Consider the following 23,761-nt stretch of genomic DNA (forward strand, 5'->3'; position numbering starts at 1 on the left):
AGCACTTTGGGAGGCCAAAGTGGGAGGACTGCTTGAGCCCAGGAGTTTGAGACCAGCCTGGGCAACATGGCAAAACCCCATTTCTATTTCACTGAGGGAAAAAAAAAAAAAGCCAGTTTTGTGATCCACTCAATGCCGTTAGTGGCCAGCACAGTGCAGACTCTTGGCCTGAAACGCCCTGCCCTGTGGCCATGGGGGGCTTGCTGCACACTGTGGCCCTTGCCCTGGAGGGCAGCTCCCTATGCAGGCAGTGCAGGAAGTAAGACCCCAGGACGGTGACAGCAGAAGGCTTAATAATAGCACCCCGCCACCCCAACACCACCTCCATCAGGCTAATGAGAAACAGCTACAGGCCGCAAAAAAAAAAAAAAAAAAAAAAAAAAAAAAACACAAGGTGCGGCTGGGCGCGGTGGCTCACGCCTGTAATCTCAGAACTTTGGGAGGCTGAGGTGGGTGGATCACGAAGTCAGGAGTTCAAGACCAGCCTGGCCAAGATGGTGAAACCTGTCTCTACTAAAAACACAAAAATTAGCCGGGTGTGGTAGCAGGCAGCTGTAATCCCAGCTACTCGGGAGGCTGAGACAGGAGAATCGCTTGAACCTGGGTGGCAGAGGTGGCAGTGAGCTGAGATCGCACCATTGCACTCTAGCCTGGATGGCAGAGTAAGACTCAAAATACAAACAAAAACAAAACAAAGGTACAAGAGCACCCCCTTCCGGACCTCTAGGAGAATTAGGTTCTGGATGAATAAAGACCACCCAGGGGCTGGTTTGAGGATTCCGCTCTGGTGCAGAGTTCCCCAGAGGTCCTGTCCTCAGGCTTTGCTGCAGCAGGCGGGGTGCCGAGAGCCTCCCTCACCTCTATATTAAAGAGGGACATGCCGCAGCCTCCCCTCACTTGGAATAAAACCCGGAGTCCTCCAGACAGGTGCCATCACCTTTGATGTCAGTGCCCCTAGCTAAGTAAGCTCTCACGCTCGTGTCAGGGCCTACAAAGGGGATTCCACTCCCCATGGGAATTTGGGCTCTGTCCTCATCTCAGGGCAAACATCGCCTCCTCTGACCCCCACACATACCCCAGCCCACACCTCTTAATATCTGACTTAACACCAATGCACAGATCTTTTTTTGAAACAGAGTCTCGCATTGTCGCCCAGGCTGGAGTGCAGTGGCGCATCTCGGCTCACTGCAACCTCTGCCTCCCAGGTTCAAGCGATTCTCCTGCTTCAGCCTCCCAAGTAGCTGGGGTTACAGGCGCACCGCCACACCTGGCTAATTTTTTTATTTTTAGTAGACATGGGTTTCACCATGTTGGTCAGGCTAGTCTCCAACTCCTGACCTCCTGATCCATCCACCTTGGCTTCCCGAAAGTGCTGGGATTACAGGCTGAGCCACCGCGCCTGGCCCAACGCACAGATCTTTAGCATGAGGCTAAAGATGTGCTCCTGTCAGTCCTTCCCCCAGGGGTGATCCTGGGCCGAGGTTGACCGCTTCTTGAAGTTGATGATGCAGAAACACACAGGGGAGCCCCCAAGCCTGGAGTGGCTTCCTACCTTCCCACTGTCCCTGTTGCCCAGTGGAGCGACAGGTCCTGAAGTGGGCACATACCAGCCATGCCCAGTTCCCGCTGCTGGGCATCTGGGCTGTGCCCAGGGTTGGAAACCAGGAAGCAAGTGTCTGTGGATACTCAGGTACAAGTGTTTAGTTTGCAGTTCTCCTGGGAATTTATCTGGGAGAAGATACTCTGGGTCACAGGGTGGGGAAATGCTCTACTTAGTAGATACTGAGCCAGCGTGAGCGGTGCTCGTCCTTGCAGCCATTCTACAACGTGGCCCTAAACACGCTTCCTTGTTGTGCAGAAAAGTCAAGCACCGTTTCACAGGCTCTTCCAAGCAGCGCCTGTTCCCATCTTTGGCCCATTTCCCTCCCTGGGGAGTCCTTTGTTGGATGCATTATTGCAAACATCTGCTCCAGTCTAGGAACTGACTGTTTATTTTCTCTCTTTTTACAGACACGGTTTTGTTCTGTTGCCCAGGCTGGAGTGCAGTGGTGCCATCCTAGCTCACTGCAGCCTCCAACTCCGGGGCTCATGAGATCCTACTGCCTCAGCCTCCCAAGTAGCTAGGACCACAGGCACATGCCACAACGCCCGGCTAATTTTAAAAATATTTTGTAGAGATGGGGTCTCACTATGTTGCCCAGGCTGGTCTCAAACTCCTGGGCTCAAGGGATCCTCCCATATCAGTCTCCCAAAGCACTGGAATTACAGGTGTGTGGCACTGTGCTCAGCCCAGTGTAAATATTTGAGGCTTGTTGGGCCTGCCTCTGTTGCAACTGCTCAGTTCTGCTGCTGTTCCATGAAGGGAACCATAGACAATGCAGAAATTGGTGGGATTTGGCTGCATTCCAACAAAACATCATTTATCAACACTGAGATTTGAATTTCGCTTTTTTTTTTTTTTTTTTTTTTTTTTGAGATGGAGTCTCACTCTGTCACCCACGTTGGAGTGCAGCGGTGCAATCTTGGCTCATTGCAACCTCCGCCTCCCGAGTAGCTGGAAGGTGGCACCCACCACCACGCCTGGCTAATTTTTGTATTTTTAGTAGAAATGGGGTTTCGCCATGTTGGCCAGGCTGGTCTGGAACTCTTAAGTTCCAGCAATCCGCCAGCCTTGGCCTCCCAAAGTGCTGGGATTATAGGCGTGAACCTAGGTTGAACGTTTTGACACGTTATAAAGTATTATCTTGAGAATTATTTAGACTTACAGCTGTGACACAGAAAACATTCTGACTCATGCATCAGGGAGTGAAAGGAAGTTCACCAGTGAATCTGTCAATGAACGTGGTCTGAAGGCACCTCCCTGCGGGCCAGGCATAGGCTTCCAGTAAAGATAGAGGTGCCAGGAGCTCCGCTGAGGGGTCTGTGCGTCAAGGCTGTCACCTCGCTACAGGTTATGATGTTGATGCCTTCCAATGCACCAATATTTGTAATAAGCTGATAGATTCTAACAAGCCAATACCACACCCGGGGACACCTACTTCTTATTATGGGTTCAATACAGTTGAACAATGAAATCCAAGTTCAGTTTCATTTGTTGAGACAGGGTCTCACTCTGTTGCTCAGGCTGGAGTGCAGTGGTGTAATCTCAGCTCACCATAGCCTTGACCTCCTGGACTCAGGTGATCCTCCTGCTTCAGCCTCCCAAGCAGCTAGAACTACAGGATGCCACCATGCCCAGCTTTTTTTTTTTTTTTGTATTTTCTGTAGAGATGAAGATTCACCATGTTGACCAGGCTAGTGTTGAACTCCTGGGCTCACGTGATCTACCCACCTCAGCGTACCAAAGTGTTGGAATTACAGGCATGAGCCCTGCGTCTGGCATGAGTTCAGTTTTTTGTTTGTTTGTTTGAGACAGAATCTCCGTCACTCAGGCTGCAGTGATGCAATCTCGGCTTACTATTACCTCCGCTTCCCGGGTTCAAGTGATTCTCCCAACTCAGCCTTCCGAGTAGCTGGGACTAGAGGCGTGTGCCACTGCGCCCAGGCCCCAAGTTTTGTTTTTTCCCTTTTTTTCTTTTTTGAGACAGAATCTCGCTCTTGTCCCCCAGGCTGGAGTGCAATGGCGAGATCTCAGCTTACTGCAACCTCCGCCTCCCGGGATCAATCGATTCTCTTGCCTCAGCCTCCCAAGTAGCTGTAATTATAGGCGCCTGTCACCACGCCTGGCTAATTTTTGTATTTTTAGTAGAGACGGGGTTTCACCATGTTGGCCAGGCTGGTCTCAAACTCCTGACCTCATGATCCACTCACCTCGGCCTCTCTGGCCGAGTGCAGTAGCAGCCAGCCCCTGCCAGACTCAGGCCAAAGCTGTCACCACGAATTGGCAAGGCAGCAGCTCAGGCCCTGGGCTGGGGACCATTGTCCCCTCTCACAGTGCACAAGGTGCTGGCCTCTGGGCTATGTGCCTGGCCACGTTATTTCAGTCAGGCCCCTGTGCTGCAGATGTGGAGACTGAGGCACAGAGACAGGTGTGGAGCTCAGATCTTCACCGTACTCAAGTCCCTCCTACAGTAACCACAGGGCTGCTGCCTCCAGGTAGTGCGGAGTGGGAATGGAACCCAGAGGGCCCGCCTGGTGGGGCCAGAGCTTTGTGAGGCTTAGCTGCGGCAGCCTGGACCTGTCTCCGTCTTTCCGAGCTGCCTAAGCATAAACTGCAACCATTGTGCCTCTCTAGCCCTGAGGCTGTGCGCATGTGTCTCCTGATCGCAGCAGAGGCATCAAGTTCAACACCATTGTCTACCATGTAGTTTTTTGTTTTGTTTTTTGTTTTTTTTTTGAGACATAGTCTCACTGTCACCCAGGCTGGAGTGCAGTGGCGCGATCTCAGCTCACTGCAACCTCCACCTCCCAGGTTCAAGCGATTCTCCTGCCTCAGCCTCCCGAGTAGCTGGGATTAAAGGCATGTGCCACCATGCCTGGCTAATTTTTTATTTTAATAGAGACGGGGTTTTGCCACATTGGCCAAGCTGTTCTCAAACTTCTGACCTCAAGTATCCGCCCGGCTCCCCCTCCCAAAGTGCTGGGATTACAGATGTGAGCCACTGTGCCTGGCCTGCATGGTCTTTATTGTAGCAGCATCTCTGCCCTATCACTGTCGCAGGCAGGCTGGCGGCGTGGTCTTCAGCAGCCTGCCTGCTGAACCCACGTGGAGCAGCAGATGCCCTTCTCTGAGCCCTTACCAAGCACACCAAGGGGATGCCCCCTGACACACATGCGGCCTTGACACTTGGACACAGAGCCCCAAATGCCTCAGCCACCAGCTGCCGACTGCTATAAAGAACCCAGGGAGGGAGGCGGAGATTGCAGTGAGCCAAGATTGTGTCACTGCACTCTAGCCTGGGCTACAGAGCAAGACTGTGTCTCAAAAAAAAAAAAAAAAAAAAAAGAACCCAGGGAAGAAGGTATCAACTGGCAGTGCACAGCCCCACAAGTCTGAACCTGACCCACAGTCACAGCGAACATTTCTGCATGTTCTGATTTTAAAGTAAAATCTCCTACATGCAACTTAATTTCTTCATTCTGGTTTCGATTTCTGGCAGGTTCCTCAATGTGGTTTGAAATTTCAAACCACCAAGGAGAAACGCCCTTGGCTGAGGGCAGGTGTGTGGCCCAGGGCCCCTGTGAGGCCCCTGGTGCTGGCACAGCCCCGCTCAAGCCCCTAACCTCCCTCCAGCCTCTGCAGGCACTGTGTCCTCTCTGCCTGGGACACTTGTCCCTCTCCTCCCAGTGGACACTGCTCACGCTTCCTGTTCTGCTTATGTGGCCCTTCCCACTGGAGCCACCACAAGTCCCTGGACAGCAGAGGCCAGAACTGCCCACATGGTACCACAGAACACTCCAGCCTGTTCCCACTGTGGCCCCTGAGCAAGAGGAGCATGTCATTGCACTCTGTGTTCACAATGTAAAGGACAGTGGCTGTGAAGGCCGGCAGTGCCACACTCCGGGGCCTGGGAAGGAGGGGTCTTATGGCTGTGAATCTGACTGCAGAGGAACAGAGTAAAAGCTTTCCAGGCAAGACAACCGGACACGTATGATGAGGTCATCACAGAGGTCACATCAAACACAATTCTGCTGGTATAAAATACAAACTAGGGGGCTGCAGGTATCTCCAACGATCAAAAACAATATTCAAAAAGACTCCACCTGACAGGAAGGGCGTCCCTGCCTCTCCTAAAGGGTCTGGCCCCAACACAGCAGCGGGTGCTCAGCTGAACCACTTCTGACCTCAGATGTCACCACCTAGAGGGACCACGTGGCTCCCACCTGCAGTTACGGGCACATTCTCCAGCTTGGAGAGGCAGGCTCAAGACACCGAATCCAGAGGACAACGTCCTGTGTTCACTCTTTGAATTGTCAGAACTCAGGTCTACACAGACACCCATCTCTTTTCAGGCTTCACATTTAACTCAATTACAGAGTTGAACTAATTAGGGGGTTCTGGAAAGCAAACTAAACAACAAAAATTCCGGCCAGGCGTGATGGTGGTGCGCACCTGTAATCCCAGCTACTTGGGTGGCTGAGGCAGGAGAATCGCTTGAACCTGGAAGGTAGAGGTTGCAGGGAGCCAAGATCACGCCATGGCACTCCAGCCTGGCTGACAGAGTGAGACTCTGCCTCACACACACAAAAAAATCCAATTAAAAATAAGTTGTCTTTTCTTTTCTTGGAAAGGAGCAATTGAAAGTTAGAGACAAAAAAGTGAGCTGTTAGCTGTGTCTGACTTTATTCCATTCAAGCTCTTCTCAGCCTGGTGCAGCTGTGTGGGGCCAAGGAAGGGCCGAGTGACATGAGCACCACCTGCCATGCAGTTGGTAGCGTGGAACCTTCCAGGAGTCTGAGAGATGTGTCATACAGAATGTAACTTCTAGCCAATGATGGGCAAATAATAATAATAATAATAATAAAGAATGTAACTTCACCCCAAATGAGGTCTTTTGCTTAGAGCTACTGGGAGGTGATCTCTGGGCACTTAGAATGTCACACCTAATGGGTGTCTTTGTTTACATGGGGTCTGGAACCAGTCCTAGGTTGGGGCTTTGGGCTATTTAGTTTCTGCTCGACCTGCAGAGGGGCTCGAGATGGAGGTCAGTCATGTGGGTAGCCAGCTGTGTCTTTGTGACCAAGTCCCAGTAAAAATGCTTGACACAGGGTGGGTGTGGTGGCTCACGCCTGTAATCCCAACACTTCGGGAGGCTGAGGCAGGCAGAGCACTTAAGGTCAGGAGTTTGAGACCAGCCTGGCCAACATGGTGAAACCCCATCTCTACTAAAAATACAAAAATTAGCCAGGTGTGGTGGCGCAAGCCTGGCCTGTAACCCCAGCTGCTTAGGAGGCTGAGACAGGAGAATCACTTCAATCCAGGAGGCAGAGATTGCAGTGAGCAGAGATTGCGCCATTGCACTCCAGCCCGAGTGACAGAGTTAAAACAAAACAAAACAAAACAAAACAAAACAAAACAAAACAAAACAAACTCTGGACACGGAGGCTTCTCTGGTTGGCAATGCTCTTTGTCAGCGTCACCAGGAACATGAGCGCTGTCTGCAACTCCACAGGGAGGAGACAAAGGAAAGTCCTGTGTCTGGAACCTCAGGATCACCTCAAGTGATCCGCCCACCTTGGCCCCCAAGAGGCCTCATACACCTCTTGTCTTGGTTGATTTTAATCTGTAGCCTTGCACTGTAATAAATCATAACTGCAAGCGTAACAGGCTGAGAATGACGGCACTTGAGGGTGATCTTGCGGACTTTCCCCAAACTGTGCAACAGGGTGGACCCTGAGTTTGTTTTCCCTCATAGCTTCAAATTTAGTTAAGAATATCAGAAATATCCATTAACTACACCAATTTTGTATCCAAACATCATGTTTGAAATTACTGCTAAATGGAGGCAGCTTTTCTTTAGCTTTTTTTTTTGCAACAGGGTCTCACTCTGTCACCCATGCTGGAGTGCAGTGGGGTGATTATACCTCACTGTGGCCTTGGCCTCTTGTGGTCCTCCTGCCTCAGCTTCCTGAAGAGCTGAGACAACAGGCATGCACCACCACTCCTGGCTAATTTTTGTACTTTTTGCATAGGCGGGGTCTCCCTATGTTGTTCAGGTTGGTCTCGTATTCCTGGTCTCAAGGTATCCACACACTTCAGTCTTGCAAAGTTCTGGGATTACAGGCGTTAACTGCCACGCCCAGCTGAGGCAGCTTTTCAATGACTATCTTTCTTGAGTTGATGTGCCCTATGTGACGTTTTCCTGTGCAAATCACATTACAGTGAGTGGACAGACCCACACCTGCTGTGCTTCCAGCACTAAGGAGGCTTTCTTTAATAGTCATCTTTGTTGTCCTACTTGTAATTCCAACATAAGTTACTCCCAGTCTAATGTGCAACCCCCAGGTCTGTGAATCCATCCATTCCAGGAAGATGTGAGGTTAAATTGAAAACATAAATCAAATCCCCCACTGAGGCACCCTCCCACATGGGTCCCAGATAAGACAGGAGCACTGCTGTGTGACTGAAATGTCAGTGTTCTTCTCAAAACAGGTCTCAGAATCTCTACCAGAATTGCATGTCCTGAAACAGAATAGTTTCGATAAAGCAGTCACTTAGCAATAAGAGCTAGGATTTGGGTTTTTTAATCTTTTTTTTTTTTTTTTTTTTTTGAGATGGAGTCTCGCTCTGTCACCCAGGCTGGAGTGCAGTGGTGCAATCTCGGCTCACTGAAAGCTCTGTCTCCCGTGCTTATGCCATTCTTCTGCCTCAGCCTCCCGAGTAGCTGGGATTACAGGCACCCACTACCATGCCCAGCTAATATTTTTGTATTTTTAGTGGAGACGGGGTTTCACCGTGTTAGCCAGGATGGTCTGGATCTCCTGACCTCATGATCCACCCGCCTCAGCCTCCCAAAGTGCTGGGATTACAGGTGTGAGCCACTGCATCTGGCCTTTTTTTTTTTTTTTTTAAATAGAGACAGAGTCTCACTATGTTGTCCAGGCTCATCTGAAACCCTAGGCTCAAGTGATCCTCTGCCTTGGCCTCCCAAAGTGTTGGGATTACAGGCGTGAGCCACCACGTCCAGCCTGTACTGTTGTGGCTTTTTTGGGACAGGGTGTCACTCTCGTTGTCCAGGCTGGAGTGCAGTGGCACGATCATGGTGCACTGCAGCCTCGACTTCTCGAGCTTAGGTGATCCTCCCACCTAAACCTCCCGAGTAGTTGTGACTATAGGCAGGCACCACCATGCGTGGCTTATTTTTGTATTTTTCGTAGAGATGGTTTTTCACCACATTGCCCAGATTGGTCTTGAACTCCTGGGCTCAAGAAATCCACCCACCTCGGCCTTCCAAAGTGCTGGGATTACAGGCATGAGCCACTGTGCCCAGCCGAAAATTTTAATTTATTGTATGATTTATCATCAAATCTTACACAGGCCAGAAGACTGACTGTAGCAGCTGGGAGCCATTTCCTCTTTTGTCAGATGATATACAACTAAATATGACCCTAAGAGGGCTCTTTCTGTGAGTCTAAAACAAAAAACAAATGGACTAACATGGACATACTTTTTTGTCTGAAAATATTCAGGGGTTGGCCGGGCGCTGGTGGCGCTCAAGCCTGTAATCCCAGCACCTTTGGGAGGCCGAGACGGGCGGATCACGGGTCAGAGATCGAGGACCATCCTGGCGTAACACGGTTGAAACCCTCGTCTCTTGAAATAGCAAAAAACAGCGGGGCGACGGTGGCGGGCGCTGTAGTCCCGCTGACTCGGGAGACGTGAGGCAGGAGAATGGCGTTAAAGCCCAGGAGCGGAGCTGCAGTGAGCTGAGATCCGGCCATTGCATCCAGCCCCGGGGCGGAACAGAGCGAACTCCGTCTCAAAAAAAAAAAAAAGAGAAAATATTTCAGGGGTCTTATAGGTTGTTTCTGTCTTTTAAAACCAAGGTGGAAGGCCGGGCGCAGTGGCTCAGCCTGTAATCCCAGCACTTTGGGAGGCCGAGACGGGCAGATCATGAGGTCAGGAGATCGAGACCATCCTGGCTAACACGGTGAAACCCCGTCTCTACTAAAAAAATACAAAAAAAACTAGCCGGGAACGGTGGCGGGCGCCTGTAGTCCCAGCTGCCTGGAGCCTGAGGCAGGAGAATGGCGTAAACCCGGGAGGCAGAGCTTGCAGTGAGCTGAGTTCTGGCCACTGCACTCCAGCCTGGGCGACAGAGTGAGACTCCGTCTCAAACAAACAAACAAACAAACAAACAAACCAAGGTGTAATGGAATGCAGAGAAGTGTACATATCTCATGTGTACACCTTGGCGAATGTACACATCATATACACATCCAGATCTATAGAGAGAATATCGCCAGTATCCTAGAAGGCTCGTCATGTGGCTTTCCTGCTAATTCCCTCTCTCAAGGTAAGCACTGCTTGGCAGCCATCACTGTGGATCCGCTTCTGACCCTCACAGAACTGGAGGCACACAGTAGGCCCTCTTTAGCGTCTGGCTTCTTTCACTCAATAATATGTAAGCTTCTTCCAGGTAGCAGTTTTCAGGTAGTCTGTTTTCATAGCTATTTGGGGCCCTGTACAATTAGGCCCCCACTGATCCATGCCCCTGTAGATGGACACTGGGCTGATTCCTGTTTTGGGAGATGATGAGCAAAGTGGCTATGGCCATGTCTGGTCTGTGTGGACATGTACTCAGCTCTCCGGGGTAGAATGAGGGCTGCAGGTTGCTGGGTCAAAGGGCATGTACAGGCTGAGCCTCAGAAAATATTGTCTTCTGCAGTTTGATGGTTAAAAACAAGCAAAGCAAAACAGAAGAGACCGCCAAAGAGCTGCATACTCCTACACGCAGGGTGTGAGGTCAGACTGCTTCAGACCTGCCAGCACTGACGGGCATTCGGCCATTCTAGGGCGCGTGCTGGCGCGAGTCACTCTGGTTTTAATGAGCATTTCCTTGAAGTCGTGATGCTAATGCAATGATGTGAGCGCCCTTCCCTACACTGATTAGTCCTGGGATGTGCTGTGTAAAGAGGCATCTGTTCCCGGCTCTTGCCCAGCTTTAAATTGTGCTGTCGTTTCTGAATCTACGAGGAGTTTTCACTGTCTCCATCAGCGTGTCCATTAATAAACAGATGTTATTAATTTTAGTGAAGTCTAATTTCTCAATTGTTCGTGATTAGTGGCTTTTGGCTTCTGTGGAAGAAATCGATGCCTATTCACGAAGATTTTCTCCTGTGTTTTCTTCTAGAACTTTGTTTTACCTTTCATGTTCTTACATCTACAGTCCATGTCACGTGGATCCAAGTGCATGGGGTGTGTGTGTGGGGGGGCGGGGGGTCAGGGCTCATCCTCTCTATGTGGATACCCAGGAGACCAGTGTGATGGAGACGCCCGTGCTTTCCCCACTGCACTTCAAGGATCTTCTTCAGATTGGTAATGTTAAGTTTCCCTCACAAGAATATCATTCCAAATAAAACATGGGGAGGGTCTGTCATTGTCATTAGATTTTCGAAAATTCTGTTTTTTTGTTTTTTGTTTTTTTTTCAGATATTGTCTCACTCTGTCACCCAGGCTGGAGTGTAGTGATGCAATCTTGGCTCGCTGCACCCTCTGCCTTCTGGGTTCAAGTGATTCTCGTGCCCTGCCTCCCGAGTAGCTGGGACCACAAGCACTCATCACCATGCCCGGTTCATTTCTTTTTTTGTATTTTTTGTAGAGATGAGGTTTCGCCATGTTGACCAGGCTGGTCTCAAACTCCTAACCTCAAGTGATCCGCCCACCTAAGCCTCCCAAAGTACTGGGATTACATGGGCCACCATGCCTGGCCCGTATTTTAAAAAAGTATTCTGTATTTATTTTATTTTTTTTAAGAGACAGGGTCTCACTTCATCACCCAGGCTGGAGTGCAGCTGTGTGATCACAGATCACGGTAGCCTGGACCTGCTGTGCTCAAGTGATCCCCCCACCTCAGCCTCCCGAGTAGCGGGGACCCCAGCCATGCGCCACTGCCCCCAGCCGTATCCCACACTTTAAGTAAGTTAAGTCCTCCACTCGCTTTCCTCTTTGAGGACTTAGCCTTGGAGTTAGGTTTGTAAATTAGAGTCAATATTTTTTTTCTCAATACTGACAACACATGACATTTTCAGATCTGGCATTGAATTTGAAAGTCTCTTTTCCTTCATCATCTGTTTCTCTTCCAATAATAAAATAACCTTTTTTTTTTTGAGACAGACTCTCGCTCTGTCACCCAGGCTGCAGTGCACTGATGTGATCTTGGCTCACTGCAACCTCCGCCTCCCGGCTTCAAGAGATTCTCCTACCGCAGCCTCCCGAGTAGCTGGGATTACAGGCGTGCACCACTACACTCAGCTAGTTTTTGTAGTTTTAGTAAAGAAGGGGTTTCACCATATTGGCCAGACTAGTTTCAAACTCCTAACCTCCTAAGCGATCCGCTCAGGCTAGTTTCAAACTCAAACTCCTAAGCGATCTGCCCGCCTCAGCCTCCCAAAGTGCTGGGATTACAGGTGTGAGCCACCGTGCCCAGCTAAAAGAACCTTTTAAAGCAGTATTTGTTTCTGGAGTTGAAGTTTTGCTCTGTCACCCAAGGCTGGAGTGCAATGGTGCAATCTTGGTCCATAGCAACCTCCACTTCCTGGGCTCAAGTGATTTTCCTGTCTCAGCCTCCTAAACAGCTGGAATTAAAGGCGTGTGCCACCACGTCCAGGTAATTTTTTTTGTATTTTCAGTAAAGATGGGTTTTCACCATGTTGTCCAGGCTGGCCTCGAACTTCTGACCTCAAGTGATCCTCCCACTTCAGCCTCCCAAAGTGCTGGGTTGACAGGTGTGGGCTACCACAGCTGGCCTTAGGCAGTAATTTTTACCCATTAATTTAGGCACTCCAATTGTTACCATACTCTAAAACCTCACACTTGGTAAGATTCTCTCCAAACCATGCATGTGGGCTCCCTTCACTCTCCCCTCCAACAGATACAATTCCCCCACCCTCTGCTTCATGATTAACAGCAAACTGTTACTTTAAAATCAAACAGTACAACCTTCCCATTACGGAGACAGCGGTACTGGCCAGTGTGTACCAGGAAGTGAAATAAGACCTTGGAGAGTGGAAGACTCGGTGAGTCCTGGGCTAGGCATGGGCCTTACACCCTTTGCTGGCTCCTGCCCAGCTCTGTGACCTGCCCTGAGCTGGCAGAAGGTGCACACACCTCACCGGGGAGCCGGTGAGAACATTCCTTTCTTCTTATTTAAATGGTGCTCATATACAGTCATTCACGGAAAAGAATATTAGTAAATGAAAAATATATAAATGGCACTCATGATCCACCAACATGTTATGATCCACCACTGGGCCGTGGCCACAGCTGGAACCACATGCTGCCTCATATACGGGACATGTCTGTGAGGACAGCGACCTCCAGGTTTGGAGCAGAGCCTGGCAGAGAGCAGGAATGTGGCCACCATCTCACCAACACAGAGACAGCACGGGGAGCCTGGGAGGGTCCAAGGACAGGAAAGGGCTGCCACTTTCTCTGCTCTAGACATGCCAGCCTCTTGTCGCCATCCTCCTGGCCACACGGGCAGCACCCATTACTGACATATATCCCCTCATCCCACCTTGCCCCTTGAGGTCACGAGGCCACAGCTTTGGCAGAGCCTGTCCACCTGCCGTGGCCTCTGCTGGTGCACTCTCCCCAACCTCCCATCTCTCAAGGCTCTGTTGCAATGTCCCCTTCCCCGAGACCCGCACCCCTGCCTTTCCTCTCCACCACATGTGACATTTCCTCTCATCACAGCGGAAACATGTGTGCTTCCCTGTTCCAGAAAGTGTGTTCCTCAGGGCCAGGCTCAAAGACAGATTCATTCAGTGCCTGTGGATGAGTGAAAGAGTGAGCGGCCCAAGCCTGAGTGTGCAGGGTCAGAATGCAGACGCCAGGGCTGCTCCCACAGGGACCCATGAAGGCCCCGCCCACCCCGCCTCCTCGCTTACCTGTCCTTGTACTTGATCACGGCGTCCACAATCTTCTTCATCTTCTTGGTGAGGTTGGGTGGGTTCGGGGAGAGCTTCTCGGCAGGCGGCCGCCCGCGCTTCTTCTGCTTCTTGCTCTCGTCGTCCTTGTCGCGGCTGCGGGTGCTGGTGGTCGGGGTGGAGGAGCCGGCATCACTGTCTCGCTTGCGCTTCCGTGATGATTTCTTCTGCCGGACCTCCTCTTCGATCTCCTCCAGCGTACCCTCCTCGATGGCCTTCAGGGTCAATAGTAGTAAAATAGGACAGCCAGCACCCGGGTCGACAAGCAGAGGCCGTGACGCTATCCCGGGGGCCGGGCTGGGACACGGAGGAGGCCCCCGCACCCGCTCTCCCTCCAGCATGGCTGGCTTGGGGCATAACACACGCTGGACTCTCAAGAGGTCCCCGGGCTGCAGTGAAAGACCAGCATGGCCCCAGCAGGCGCCCACCCAAGCATGTCCTTAAAACACTAATGGTTGCATTTCTTGACCAAAAAAATAACTATCTTCTCTGAACAGGGAAGAATGTGCTCCTGAAATCCCTTCACCCAGGAGATGTTGACACCTCTGCTCCACACTCTCCCCATCTATTTCTTTTATTTACTTATTTATTTTTAGAGACAGGGTCTCGCTCTGTTGCCTAGGCTGGAGTTCAGTGGCACCATCATAGCTCACTAGAGCCTTGAACTCCAAGGGCTCAAGAGATCCTTTCACTTCAGCCTCCTAAGAAGCTGGGACTACAGGCACGTGTCACCACACTCAGCTAATTAAAAAAAATTTTGTAGATATGGGGTCTCATTATGTTGCCCAGGCTTGTCTTGAACTCCTGTTCTCAAGCAATGCTCCCATCTTAGCCTCCCAAAGTGCTAGGTTTACAAATGTAAGCCACTGTGCCTGGCTTCCATCTATTTCTTCTTTCATATATCTATATATATAATAATTATTTTTTTTTTTGGAGATGGAGTCTCGCTCTGTCACCAAGCTAGAGTGCAGTGGTGCAATCTCAGCTCACTGCAACCTCCGCCTCCCTGGTTCAGGCGATTCTCCTGCCTCACCCTCCTGAGCAGCTGGGATTACGGGTGCCCGCCACCACACCCAGCCAATTTCAGTATTTTTAGTAGAGATGGGGTTTCAAAATGTTGGCCAGGACGGTCTTGATCTCTTAACCTCGTGATCCGCCCACCTCAGCCTCCCAAAGTGCTGGGAATACAGGCGTGAGTCACCGCACCCAGCCTGTTTTTAAATTTTCTTAAACATGGGGTCTTGCTACATTGCCCTGGTTGGACTTGAACTCCTGGGCTCAAGTGATCCTCCCATCTTAGCCTCCTGAGTAGCTGGGCATAAAAAAAAATTATTATAAATCATATATAACATAAAATTTACCATGGCAGCCATGTTCTATTACACAGTTTAGGGGCATCAGGCACGTCCCCAGTGTTGTGCAGCCCTCAGTGCCACCCACCTCCAGAACTCTCCCCACCTTTGACGCACGTGTGCAGAACTGAAGGCCACGCTGGAATTGTAGCCCACGTGCCACACTGCTGGCTGTGTCATGGATATCTTTTCCTGTAATTTTCTACAACAAAATTTTTTAATGTCTGTTTAGTGTTTCAGTGCACAACGTGCCCTAATTTAGCCTCCCCTTGTTCTTGGGCATTTAGGTCATTTCCCTTTCTTTCTGAGACAGGGTCTCATTCTGTCACCCAGGCTGGAGTGCAGTGGTGCAATCGCGGCTCACTGTAAACTCCGACTCCTAGGTTCCAGCGACTGTCCTGCCTCAGCCTCCCAAATGGCTGGGATGGCAGGCGCCCGCCATCACGCCTGGCTAATTTTTGTATTTTTAGTAGAAACAGGTTTTCACCATGTTGGCCAGGTTGGTCTTGAGCTCCTGACCTCAGATGATCTGCCCACCTTGGCCTCCCAAAGTGCTGGAATTACAGGCATGTGTCACTGTGCCTGGCCATTTTTTTTTTTGTTGTTGTTGAGACAGAGTCTCACTCTGTCGCCCAGGCTGGAATGCAGTGGCCAGATCTCAGCTCACTGCAAGCTCCGCCTCCCGGGTTCGCGCCATTCTCCTGCCTCAGCCTCCTGAGTAGCTGGGACTACAGGCACCCGCCACCTCGCCTGGCTAGTTTTTTGTATTTTTTAGTAGAGATGGGGTTTCACCATGTTAGCCAGGATGGTCTCGATCTCCTGACCTCGTGATCCGCCCGTCTCGGCCTCCCAAAGTGCTGGGATTACAGGCTTGAGCCACCGCACCCGGCCTTTTTTTTTTTTTAAATAGAGACAAAGGTCTTGCCATTTTGGTCAGGCTGGTCTCAAACTCCCGAGCTGAAATGATCCTCCTGCTTTGGCTTCTCCAAGTGCTGGGATTACAGGCATGAGCTGCCAGGTCTGACCACCTTTTCTTTTTATTGTTGTTGCTATTTTAAGTAATGTATTGACAACTGACATTGTTTAAGACAGATTCCCTCATGGTAAAACTGCTGAGAAGAACAAGAATATGAACAATATTAAGAGAATCCTCAGGTATTAATTCAATGGTACTAACTAATAACTTATCCCAATGGTTAAATATGCAGTCTAGGGAGCCAGATGTCTAGGGAATCCCGCAATTGGAAAAGGAAGGAGGGCCTGGACCCAAAAGCTGGCTGTTCCTCTCACGCTGAGGCTATGCCAGTGAGCTGGGCACTGTGCCTGGCGCTGAGGACACAGCAGTGACTCGAACCAGCCGGGGCCCTTTCCCCTACCCTTGGAAGGGAGATGGTGATCAGATGGCAACATTCCACAAGTGCGGTGACAAACATGTCAGGTGCCAGGAAAGAGGGAAGAGAGAGACACCATAATGATGGAGCAGATGTGTCTTAAAGGAGATGAGAAGCTGAGAGCCTGAGGGGCCCGGAAGGAGGGAAGGCATCCGGGCCAAAGTAGCAGCATGGCAGGCACAGCAGGCAGGAGGCACTGGGAGAAGTACCCCTGCAGACCCAGGGCAGAGCAGCAGGTGCCCCCAGACTCGTGTCTGCCTAAAACCTCAGAATGGGACCTTTTTTTACAAATGAGGTCTTTACTTTTGGGATTAAGTTTTAAAATAGGTTCTTAAAAGAGACAGAAGGGGACACAGAGAAGTCCCCATGAAGACAGAGGCAGAGATGGGGTGATGCTGCCCCAAGCCAGGAGGCTTCTGGAACCATCAGAAGCTGGAAAAGCCAAGGAAAGGTCCTTCCCTAGGGCCTCAAAGGAACACAGCCCTGCCCACACCGTGGATTCAGACTTCTGACCCAGAATGGACAGAAAATAGTTCTGTTGCTTTAGGCTGCCACAGTCATGGCCATTTCCGATGGCGGCCATAGGAGCATTTTGAAGGCTTTGAGTTCACTTGGCAACAAATGTCTGCCAGAAGAGTGGTGCCAATTCCAAGGCCACCAGTAGCAGGGAGAGCGTGTTTTGTATAATATTTTTCACAACTGTGAATTTGAATATAATGTGTAATAAGATGGGCTCAACGGGAAAAAACAGTCTCTTCAACAAATGCTGCTGGTACAACTGGATTTCCACATACAAAAGGATAAAGATGGACCCCTACCTCACATCATGTATAAAATTTAACTCAAAATGGATCTTACATGTCTACATGGAAGAGCTCAAACTATAACCCTCCTAGAATAACAGACAAGGGCAAGTCTTTGTGACCTTGGATATGGCAAAGGTTTCTTTTTTTTTTAGATGGAGTCTCGCTCTGTCGCCCAGTCTGGAGTGCAGTGGCCGGATCTCAGCTCACTGCAAGCTCTGCCTCCCGGGTTCACACCATTCTCCTGCCTCAGCCTCCCGAGTAGCTGGGACTACAGGCGCCCGCCACCACACCCAGCTAATTTTTTGGTATTTTTAGTAGAGACGGGGTTTCACCGTGTTCGCCAGGATGGTCTCGATCTCCTGACCTCATGCTCTGCCCGCCTTGGCCTCCCAAAGTGCTGGGATTACAGGCTTGAGCCACCGCGCCCGGCCAGCAATGGTTTCTTAGATACAACACCAAGGCACAGGTGAAAAAGAAAAACCAACTGCAAGTACAATGAAACACTTCTGTGCTTCAACGGATATCGAGGAAGTGAAAAACTGTGTAGAATGGAACAAAATATTTACAAATGATATCTGATAAGGTACCTGTAAATAACTTACAATTCAATATTAAGATAAATATATTTTAAATTTGGGTAAAGGATGATGTGAATAGACATCACTTTACAGAGGATACACAAAGGGCCAATAAACACATGAAAACATACTCCACACCATTAGCCATCAGGGAAATGCAAATCCAAACCACACTCAGATGGCACTTCATACCTGCTGGGCTGGCTAGAATCAGCGGGCGAGGGAACAGCAAGGGTTGCTGAGGATGCTCAGAGAGGAACCCTCATACACAGCTGGTGGGACTGTGAACTGGCACAGTCACCAAGGAAACCAGGCTGGGGGTCCCTCAAAAGGTTTAATAGAGAATGTGACAAATCTGTACGAGGCAGGATCATTTCACCATCAAAGAATGAAGCATGACCACCTGCTGCATCATGCGTAAATACGTTCAGTTGCATGAAAAAAAGCCTGACACCAAAGCATCCTACACTGTAGGACTCCACTGACAGGAAACACCCAGAACAGGCAAAACTATACGAACAGAAAGTATATCAGTGGTTGCCTGGGGCTGGGGAGAATCAATGAATTAACAGGAAATGGCAAATCGGGGCAGGGCTTCTTTTGGGAGTGATGAGAATGTCCTAAAACGGACTGTGGTGATAGATGCACAACTCTTGGATACACTGAAGACGACTGTGTCATATACCCTAAAAGGGTGAATTGTATGGTATGTAAATTACACCTAGAAAAATGTGTACATAGAGCATCCGCATATGAACTGATCTTAAATTTAAAAGGCACTCACTGCCTCAAATATGCAAGGCTGAGGTGGTCACGGTGGCTTATGCCTGTAATCCCAGCTACTCTGGAGGCCGAGGCGGGTGGATTGCTTGAGCCCAGGAGTTTGAGACCAGCCTGGGTGACACAGTGAGACCCTGACTTTACAAAAAATTTAAAACTAGCCAGGCGTGGTGGTGTGTACCTGTCGTCCCAGCTACTCAGGAGGCTGAGGTGTGAGGATCACTTGAGCCCCCCAAGAACTGGAGGCCAGCCTGGGCAACATAGCAAGACTTTGTCTCTATTGAAAAAGAAAAAAATGCAGGGCTGGTGACACTCATACAGCAGTCAAATAGCTCTGCTGTCACACAGGTCTGCGGCAGGGCTCACACTCCGTCTTTTCAGGGTTTCTCTTCTGGGTCCTGGAGCGCTCTGCTCGGGAGGCTGGCTGGGGAACAGGATGGCCTGTCACCTGGGCTCCTGGTGTGTTTTAACAGCGCCCTCTGGTGCACAGCTTGGCAGGCAAGCTCATGAGTCTGGGCTGCTGAGGTCCCAGGAGGGGCCTGGGGCTGCTTGGCTCCATGCGCTGGGCCACATGGCTCATTCCTGGGTATGGCACTTTGTACGGCATAGCCAAAAGCCACCACCTGCCTTCTCGGAATTGTTACTTCAGTACATTTTTATGACACAACTTCACAGATGGAGTCTGAATCATCATCTCTATAACTCAGAGCCCCTGAGATGGGAAGGGGTTTGATTTGTCACCGTAACCCCAGTGAGGACGTCAATGCCAGGCACCTGTCACAGTGTGCCTTAGGCTGGGAAGGGTGGGTCAGGGAGAGATCCCAGGAGCACCGCATGACTGACTCAGACATCTGTAGCTGCTATTGTAGGGCCAGGTGCCATCTGCTGAGAAAGGGCCCTCACGTCAGCTCCACAAGCAGCTGCCAGCCCTGTGCAGCACTTGCCAGGTTCAGAGGCCCTCAGGGGCTTGCCCGCTCCTCCCTTCCCATGACTGAGTCTCCCCAGCTCATGGGGGGACTTGCCCAAAGTGAGGCTTCCTAGAGCCGGCAGTGCACTGCTTTGCAGGGTGCCTCAATAGTCCATGATTCACCCTTGTGCCTCCCTCCTGGCAGGTACCAGGAAAGCCAGCACTCCACTGAGATCAGCGACATGATTTTTAACCTCGGGAGGAGGTAAACCCTTGTACTTGAAAGACCAACCATACCCAGCAGCAGGTTTTGAGCTGCTCAGAAACCATGGGTCCTCCTTGCATTCTGAGGCGGAGCCAGAAGGACCTAACCATCCCTGGCCCACATCAAAAGGCTCTCGGCTGTCCGCGGAGCCTGGCCAGGAGTGGCCCAAGGGGAGTGTTTTGGACCCAGGCCTGAGTCCTGGCGGTGGGCCCTCTGTCTCCCCAGCCCTGCCTGGCGCTGGCCTGCAGGGCCTGCCGGGCCTCTCCGGCATGTACCTTGAGCCACTGCTTCTCCGTCAGTGAGTCGCTGTAGTCCACCTCCTTGCGGTGGCGGGAGCCGCGACCAAACATCTTCTCCTCCTCCTCCTCACAGGTCAGGCGCTCCACCTCCGCATCATCCTTGATGATCCACGAAGGGAGCTCGTCCTCCTCCATGAGGCGCGGCTTCCGCTTGGGGTTGCGGGCCTCCTCGCGCCTGCGGTCCAGGTCCATGCGCTAATGGGGAGGGAGGCAAAGGGAGAAGCATCAGCATGCGGGCACTAGGGGCACGCTAGAGCCAGAACGCCAGGCTCAGAAGGGCCTTTCTCTGTCCGTGGGGACACATGCTGCTGCAAGAGTTAAACAGCAGCTCTTGATTGCTCGGTGGCCGACCCGGCCTGGCTACGTCCGACCCTGACTAGGGGCTCTGCCTCGGGAGGCAGAGGAAACTTGAAAAGATGGAAGGTTGCACAAGAGGGCTGCAGACCCCAGCAGAAGGGCGGCAGCTGCGCGGCACAGCGCTGGTGGAGGCATACGGCCTGCGGGCCAAGAGGCCCCTACTTGGGTGGCTTACTTCCTGTTTCCCACCCAGGGGCGAGGGGGCTCTGCGACTGAAGGCCTGGTCAGTCCCTTGGCTTTGGATGCGGCGAACTCCCTCTGAAAGGGAGTGCATGAAGCCCTGAAGAGCCCGTTAGAAAACACAGCTGGTGGGGCAGGTCCAGGGTCACACACAGAATGGCTGGGTGTGCATCTCGCCCTCCGACGCCATGCTCAGGAGACTGGGGGTGGAAGACAGGCTAGTCTGGAGGCATGAGTGGGCTGCACTGTGAGCTGTCCCCAGCTCCCTGACCTGCTGGGGACACCACCATGGGCACTAGGACCTTTGCTTTGCTCCTGGTGGCGGCAGAGTGGGATGCCTGAACCATCCCGCCCACCCCGCAGTGCTTACCATAAACAGATCAAACTCCTCCTCGTGCCGGGCGATCATCTGGTTGACGGTCTCGTCGTCGGGCACCTCGTCTTCCTCCTACAAGATTGCAAACTGTCAGCGCCGCTGTGGAGGGGCCGGGGTGGGCGGTGGCCGAGCTCAGAGACGAGCGGCGGCGTCCGTGGGAATGAGCTGGTGGTCCCGGCACGGCTGCGGTGGATGGGGACCCACACGGCAGCGAAAGGCACACACACGCACACGCACACGCACGCTCCGTGGGACCAGGGCCCTTGCTGGCCGTCTCAGCCGAGAAGCCGAGGATTGAATGGGCATGGAGACTGAACTACCCCTCTCACCTTTAGAGGTGGCTCCTCCAAGTCGGGGTTGACGCCCGCTGGCGGAGGGGCAGTGTGGGCGAAGCTGGCACTGCCGCTGCCCGTGCTGCAGTGTCTGCTCTGTGGATAAATAGAGGACTTCAGTCTCCAGGGCTGTCAATCCGGCGTCTTTCACCAGCAGTTTAGGAAAAAAAAACCACTTCAAAGAAAAACCAAGTACTCATCCTCTTTCCGTTCAGCCCACACTCCCTTTACTCCAAAGGGATGCAAAAAAAAAAATAAGAGTGCAAAAAAGGTAAAAAAACAAAAATGAAAGCCGCTCATGCGTCCACCATTCACGCTGGGGAGGGGTCGGGGCCGGCGCTGGGCTCACCTCATCCTGCTCCTCATGCTCCAGGATGGCCTGCAAGAAGGCACGCCGCTCGTGGCTGGAGGACTTCTGGTCGAACATGCCGGCCTGGATCACCTTCTGGTCCACGTTGAGCTTGTACTTGGCCGCGGCTAGGATCTTCTCCTCCACGCTGTTGACTGTGCAGAGGCGGAGCACGCGCACCTCGTTCTGCTGCCCAATGCGGTGGGCTCGGTCCTGCGCCTGCAGGTCCTGGGGGAAGAGGTGCCAGTCAATCCCAAAGGAGCCCAGGAGGTCATAAAAGGGCAGGCGGCCTCCGATACTAGCTGGACAGCTGTGGTGTGAGTATCACTCTCAGCCTGGCAATTCTGCCCAGCCTGATCTGCTGCTGCATGAAGACAGAGCTGGTGGAGCCTGAGCCCCATGTGTCCCTGGGGGGAAGGGGGCTCTCATCACGTTCCTCCAGAAGTGCCACCTTCTACCTTACTGGGACCCAACAGATATTCGGGAAGAAAGCACCAACCCCCAGGGGGTTATATTCCCAAGCAGCTCCTGTGGCAGCGGCATGGCTCCCCACAGCGTGGACTTGCACAGTTAAGCAAGTCCATTTACAGGATGTGGCCAAAGCCCGGTCACGTTGTGGCAGTGCTTGGTTTGGCTGTGGGCCCTGCCACTCTCAAAATGCACACAGAACTGGAACCAGGTCTCACCTCTGTGAGCCTTAAAACTCCCTCAGCTGACACGGGGCCCATCCCGTGGCAACTGCGTGGCTTGAATGAGTGAATAAGCACTAGGAGCGTGGCCCAGTGACTGGTGCAGTCAGCTCCCGACAACGCAGGTGCTGTGCCTGGGCTTTTTTTTTTTCTTTTCTGAGACAAAGTCTCGCTCTGTCGCCCAGGCTGGAGTACAGTGGCGTGATCTTAGCTCACTGCAACCTCTGCCTCCCGAAGTTCAAGCGATTTTTCTGCCTCAGCTTCCTGAGTAGCTGGGGCTACAGGCATGCACCACCATGCCTGGCTAATTTTTGTATTTTTAGTAGAGACAGGGTTTCACCATGTTAGCAAGGCTGGTCTCGAACTCCTGACCTCAGCTGATCTGCCCACCCCGGCCTCCCAAAATGTTGGGATTACTGGCGTGAGTCACCGTGCCTGGCCTGGGTTGTCAGTTTTATCATCACCCCAGCACAGAACAAGGAGGCTCCCCCGAAATCCTGTCTGTGGGCCCAGGAGCTGCGGGACCAGGCTGAGTACCAGTGATGCTCTGAAACTAAAGACTGGCACCCATGGGGTGGCAGAGGCCACAACTGGTAGGGACCAGGAGTGCCTTGTGTCTGCCACTCAGCCCTCCTGCCCTATCAGCATACTTCCTGGCAGGGCCAGCCCTTCCCAACGCACCCCAGGCCCTGAGGTGCAGCCTCCGTCTGCTGCCGGCCTGCCAACGGGGAGGCACAACCCAACCACCTCTCAGGAAACTGGCTGGTCACCAGGGTCTGGGCAGAAGCTACACCCCAGCCTGCTTGTAAGAGGGGCCACCAGTGACCACCAGGGCATTCACCCATCAAACGGGTGACAATTTACACACTGAGAATGCTGGTGCCCTCACGCTGCAGGGAAGGGCAGAGCACGTTCACACCCCAGGGGTAGCAGTGAAACCACTTTGGCAGAAGCAACCAGAACATGAAGAGGATAGTGCCTGGGTGGAGCAACCCCCTGTCTGAGGGCTGAGCAGACCGGTGTTCGCACAAGCACTCCGAGAGAAAGAGGGACCCTGCGGGGCTGGTGAACAGGCTGATCAACAGAAAAGCCGGACGCCTGCCAACCACCAGAGTTTGAGAGCAGATGTCCTGGGGCGGCCATCTGCCGGGACGCCTGGTGGCCAATTAGACGGCCGGGTGGCTTCTGATGTGCATTCGGTGGTTGACACCCACTGCTTGGTGGAAGAGGCACATGCTAGACTACGCTGCATCTGTGTTAATCTCAGCACACACATGTGTGAAGGCAGACGGGCTGGCAGAGGCTCAGAACAGAGCAGGGTTGGAGAGGAAGGGAAAACGGACTCCTGACCATGTCACTGGTGTTTGCATATTAAAAACAACAAGAACCTATTAGTCTTATAACAAAACAGAGAAAAGTTGTACGCATTTTCAATCTCTTGTAGCTATGTAACAGCATGACCTGGTATCCGCCGATGCTGAGGCCCATGAGGGGTACACGGTTATGGAAC

The 23,761-nt window shown here is 51.8% G+C and overlaps 1 protein-coding gene across 10 annotated transcripts in view; it reads right to left on the minus strand.

The window, feature by feature from the left end:
- Nucleotides 1-23,761, minus strand: part of SMARCA4 (SWI/SNF related BAF chromatin remodeling complex subunit ATPase 4) — a 78,632-nt gene that overhangs the window by 6,489 nt on the left and 48,382 nt on the right. For 2 of the 10 annotated variants that reach the window (XM_017869486.1, XM_017869487.1), the window contains exons 25-30: nucleotides 21,563-21,790; nucleotides 21,211-21,309; nucleotides 20,876-20,953; nucleotides 19,945-20,163; nucleotides 15,049-15,144; nucleotides 13,552-13,814 (exon numbers count right to left, since the gene is read on the minus strand). In XM_017869486.1, coding sequence (XP_017724975.1) covers nucleotides 13,552-13,814; nucleotides 15,049-15,144; nucleotides 19,945-20,163; nucleotides 20,876-20,953; nucleotides 21,211-21,309; nucleotides 21,563-21,790 — 983 coding nt within the window. The remainder of the gene's footprint in view (nucleotides 1-13,551; nucleotides 13,815-15,048; nucleotides 15,145-19,944; nucleotides 20,164-20,875; nucleotides 20,954-21,210; nucleotides 21,310-21,562; nucleotides 21,791-23,761) is intronic. The other 8 variants (XM_017869491.1, XM_017869493.1, XM_017869495.1 and 5 more) reach the window with 6 other exon arrangements.

The sequence above is a fragment of the Rhinopithecus bieti genome, unplaced genomic scaffold (genome assembly GCF_001698545.2).
Source record: "Rhinopithecus bieti isolate Rb0 unplaced genomic scaffold, ASM169854v2 scaffold_5025, whole genome shotgun sequence".
Classification (NCBI taxonomy): Eukaryota; Metazoa; Chordata; class Mammalia; order Primates; family Cercopithecidae; genus Rhinopithecus; species Rhinopithecus bieti.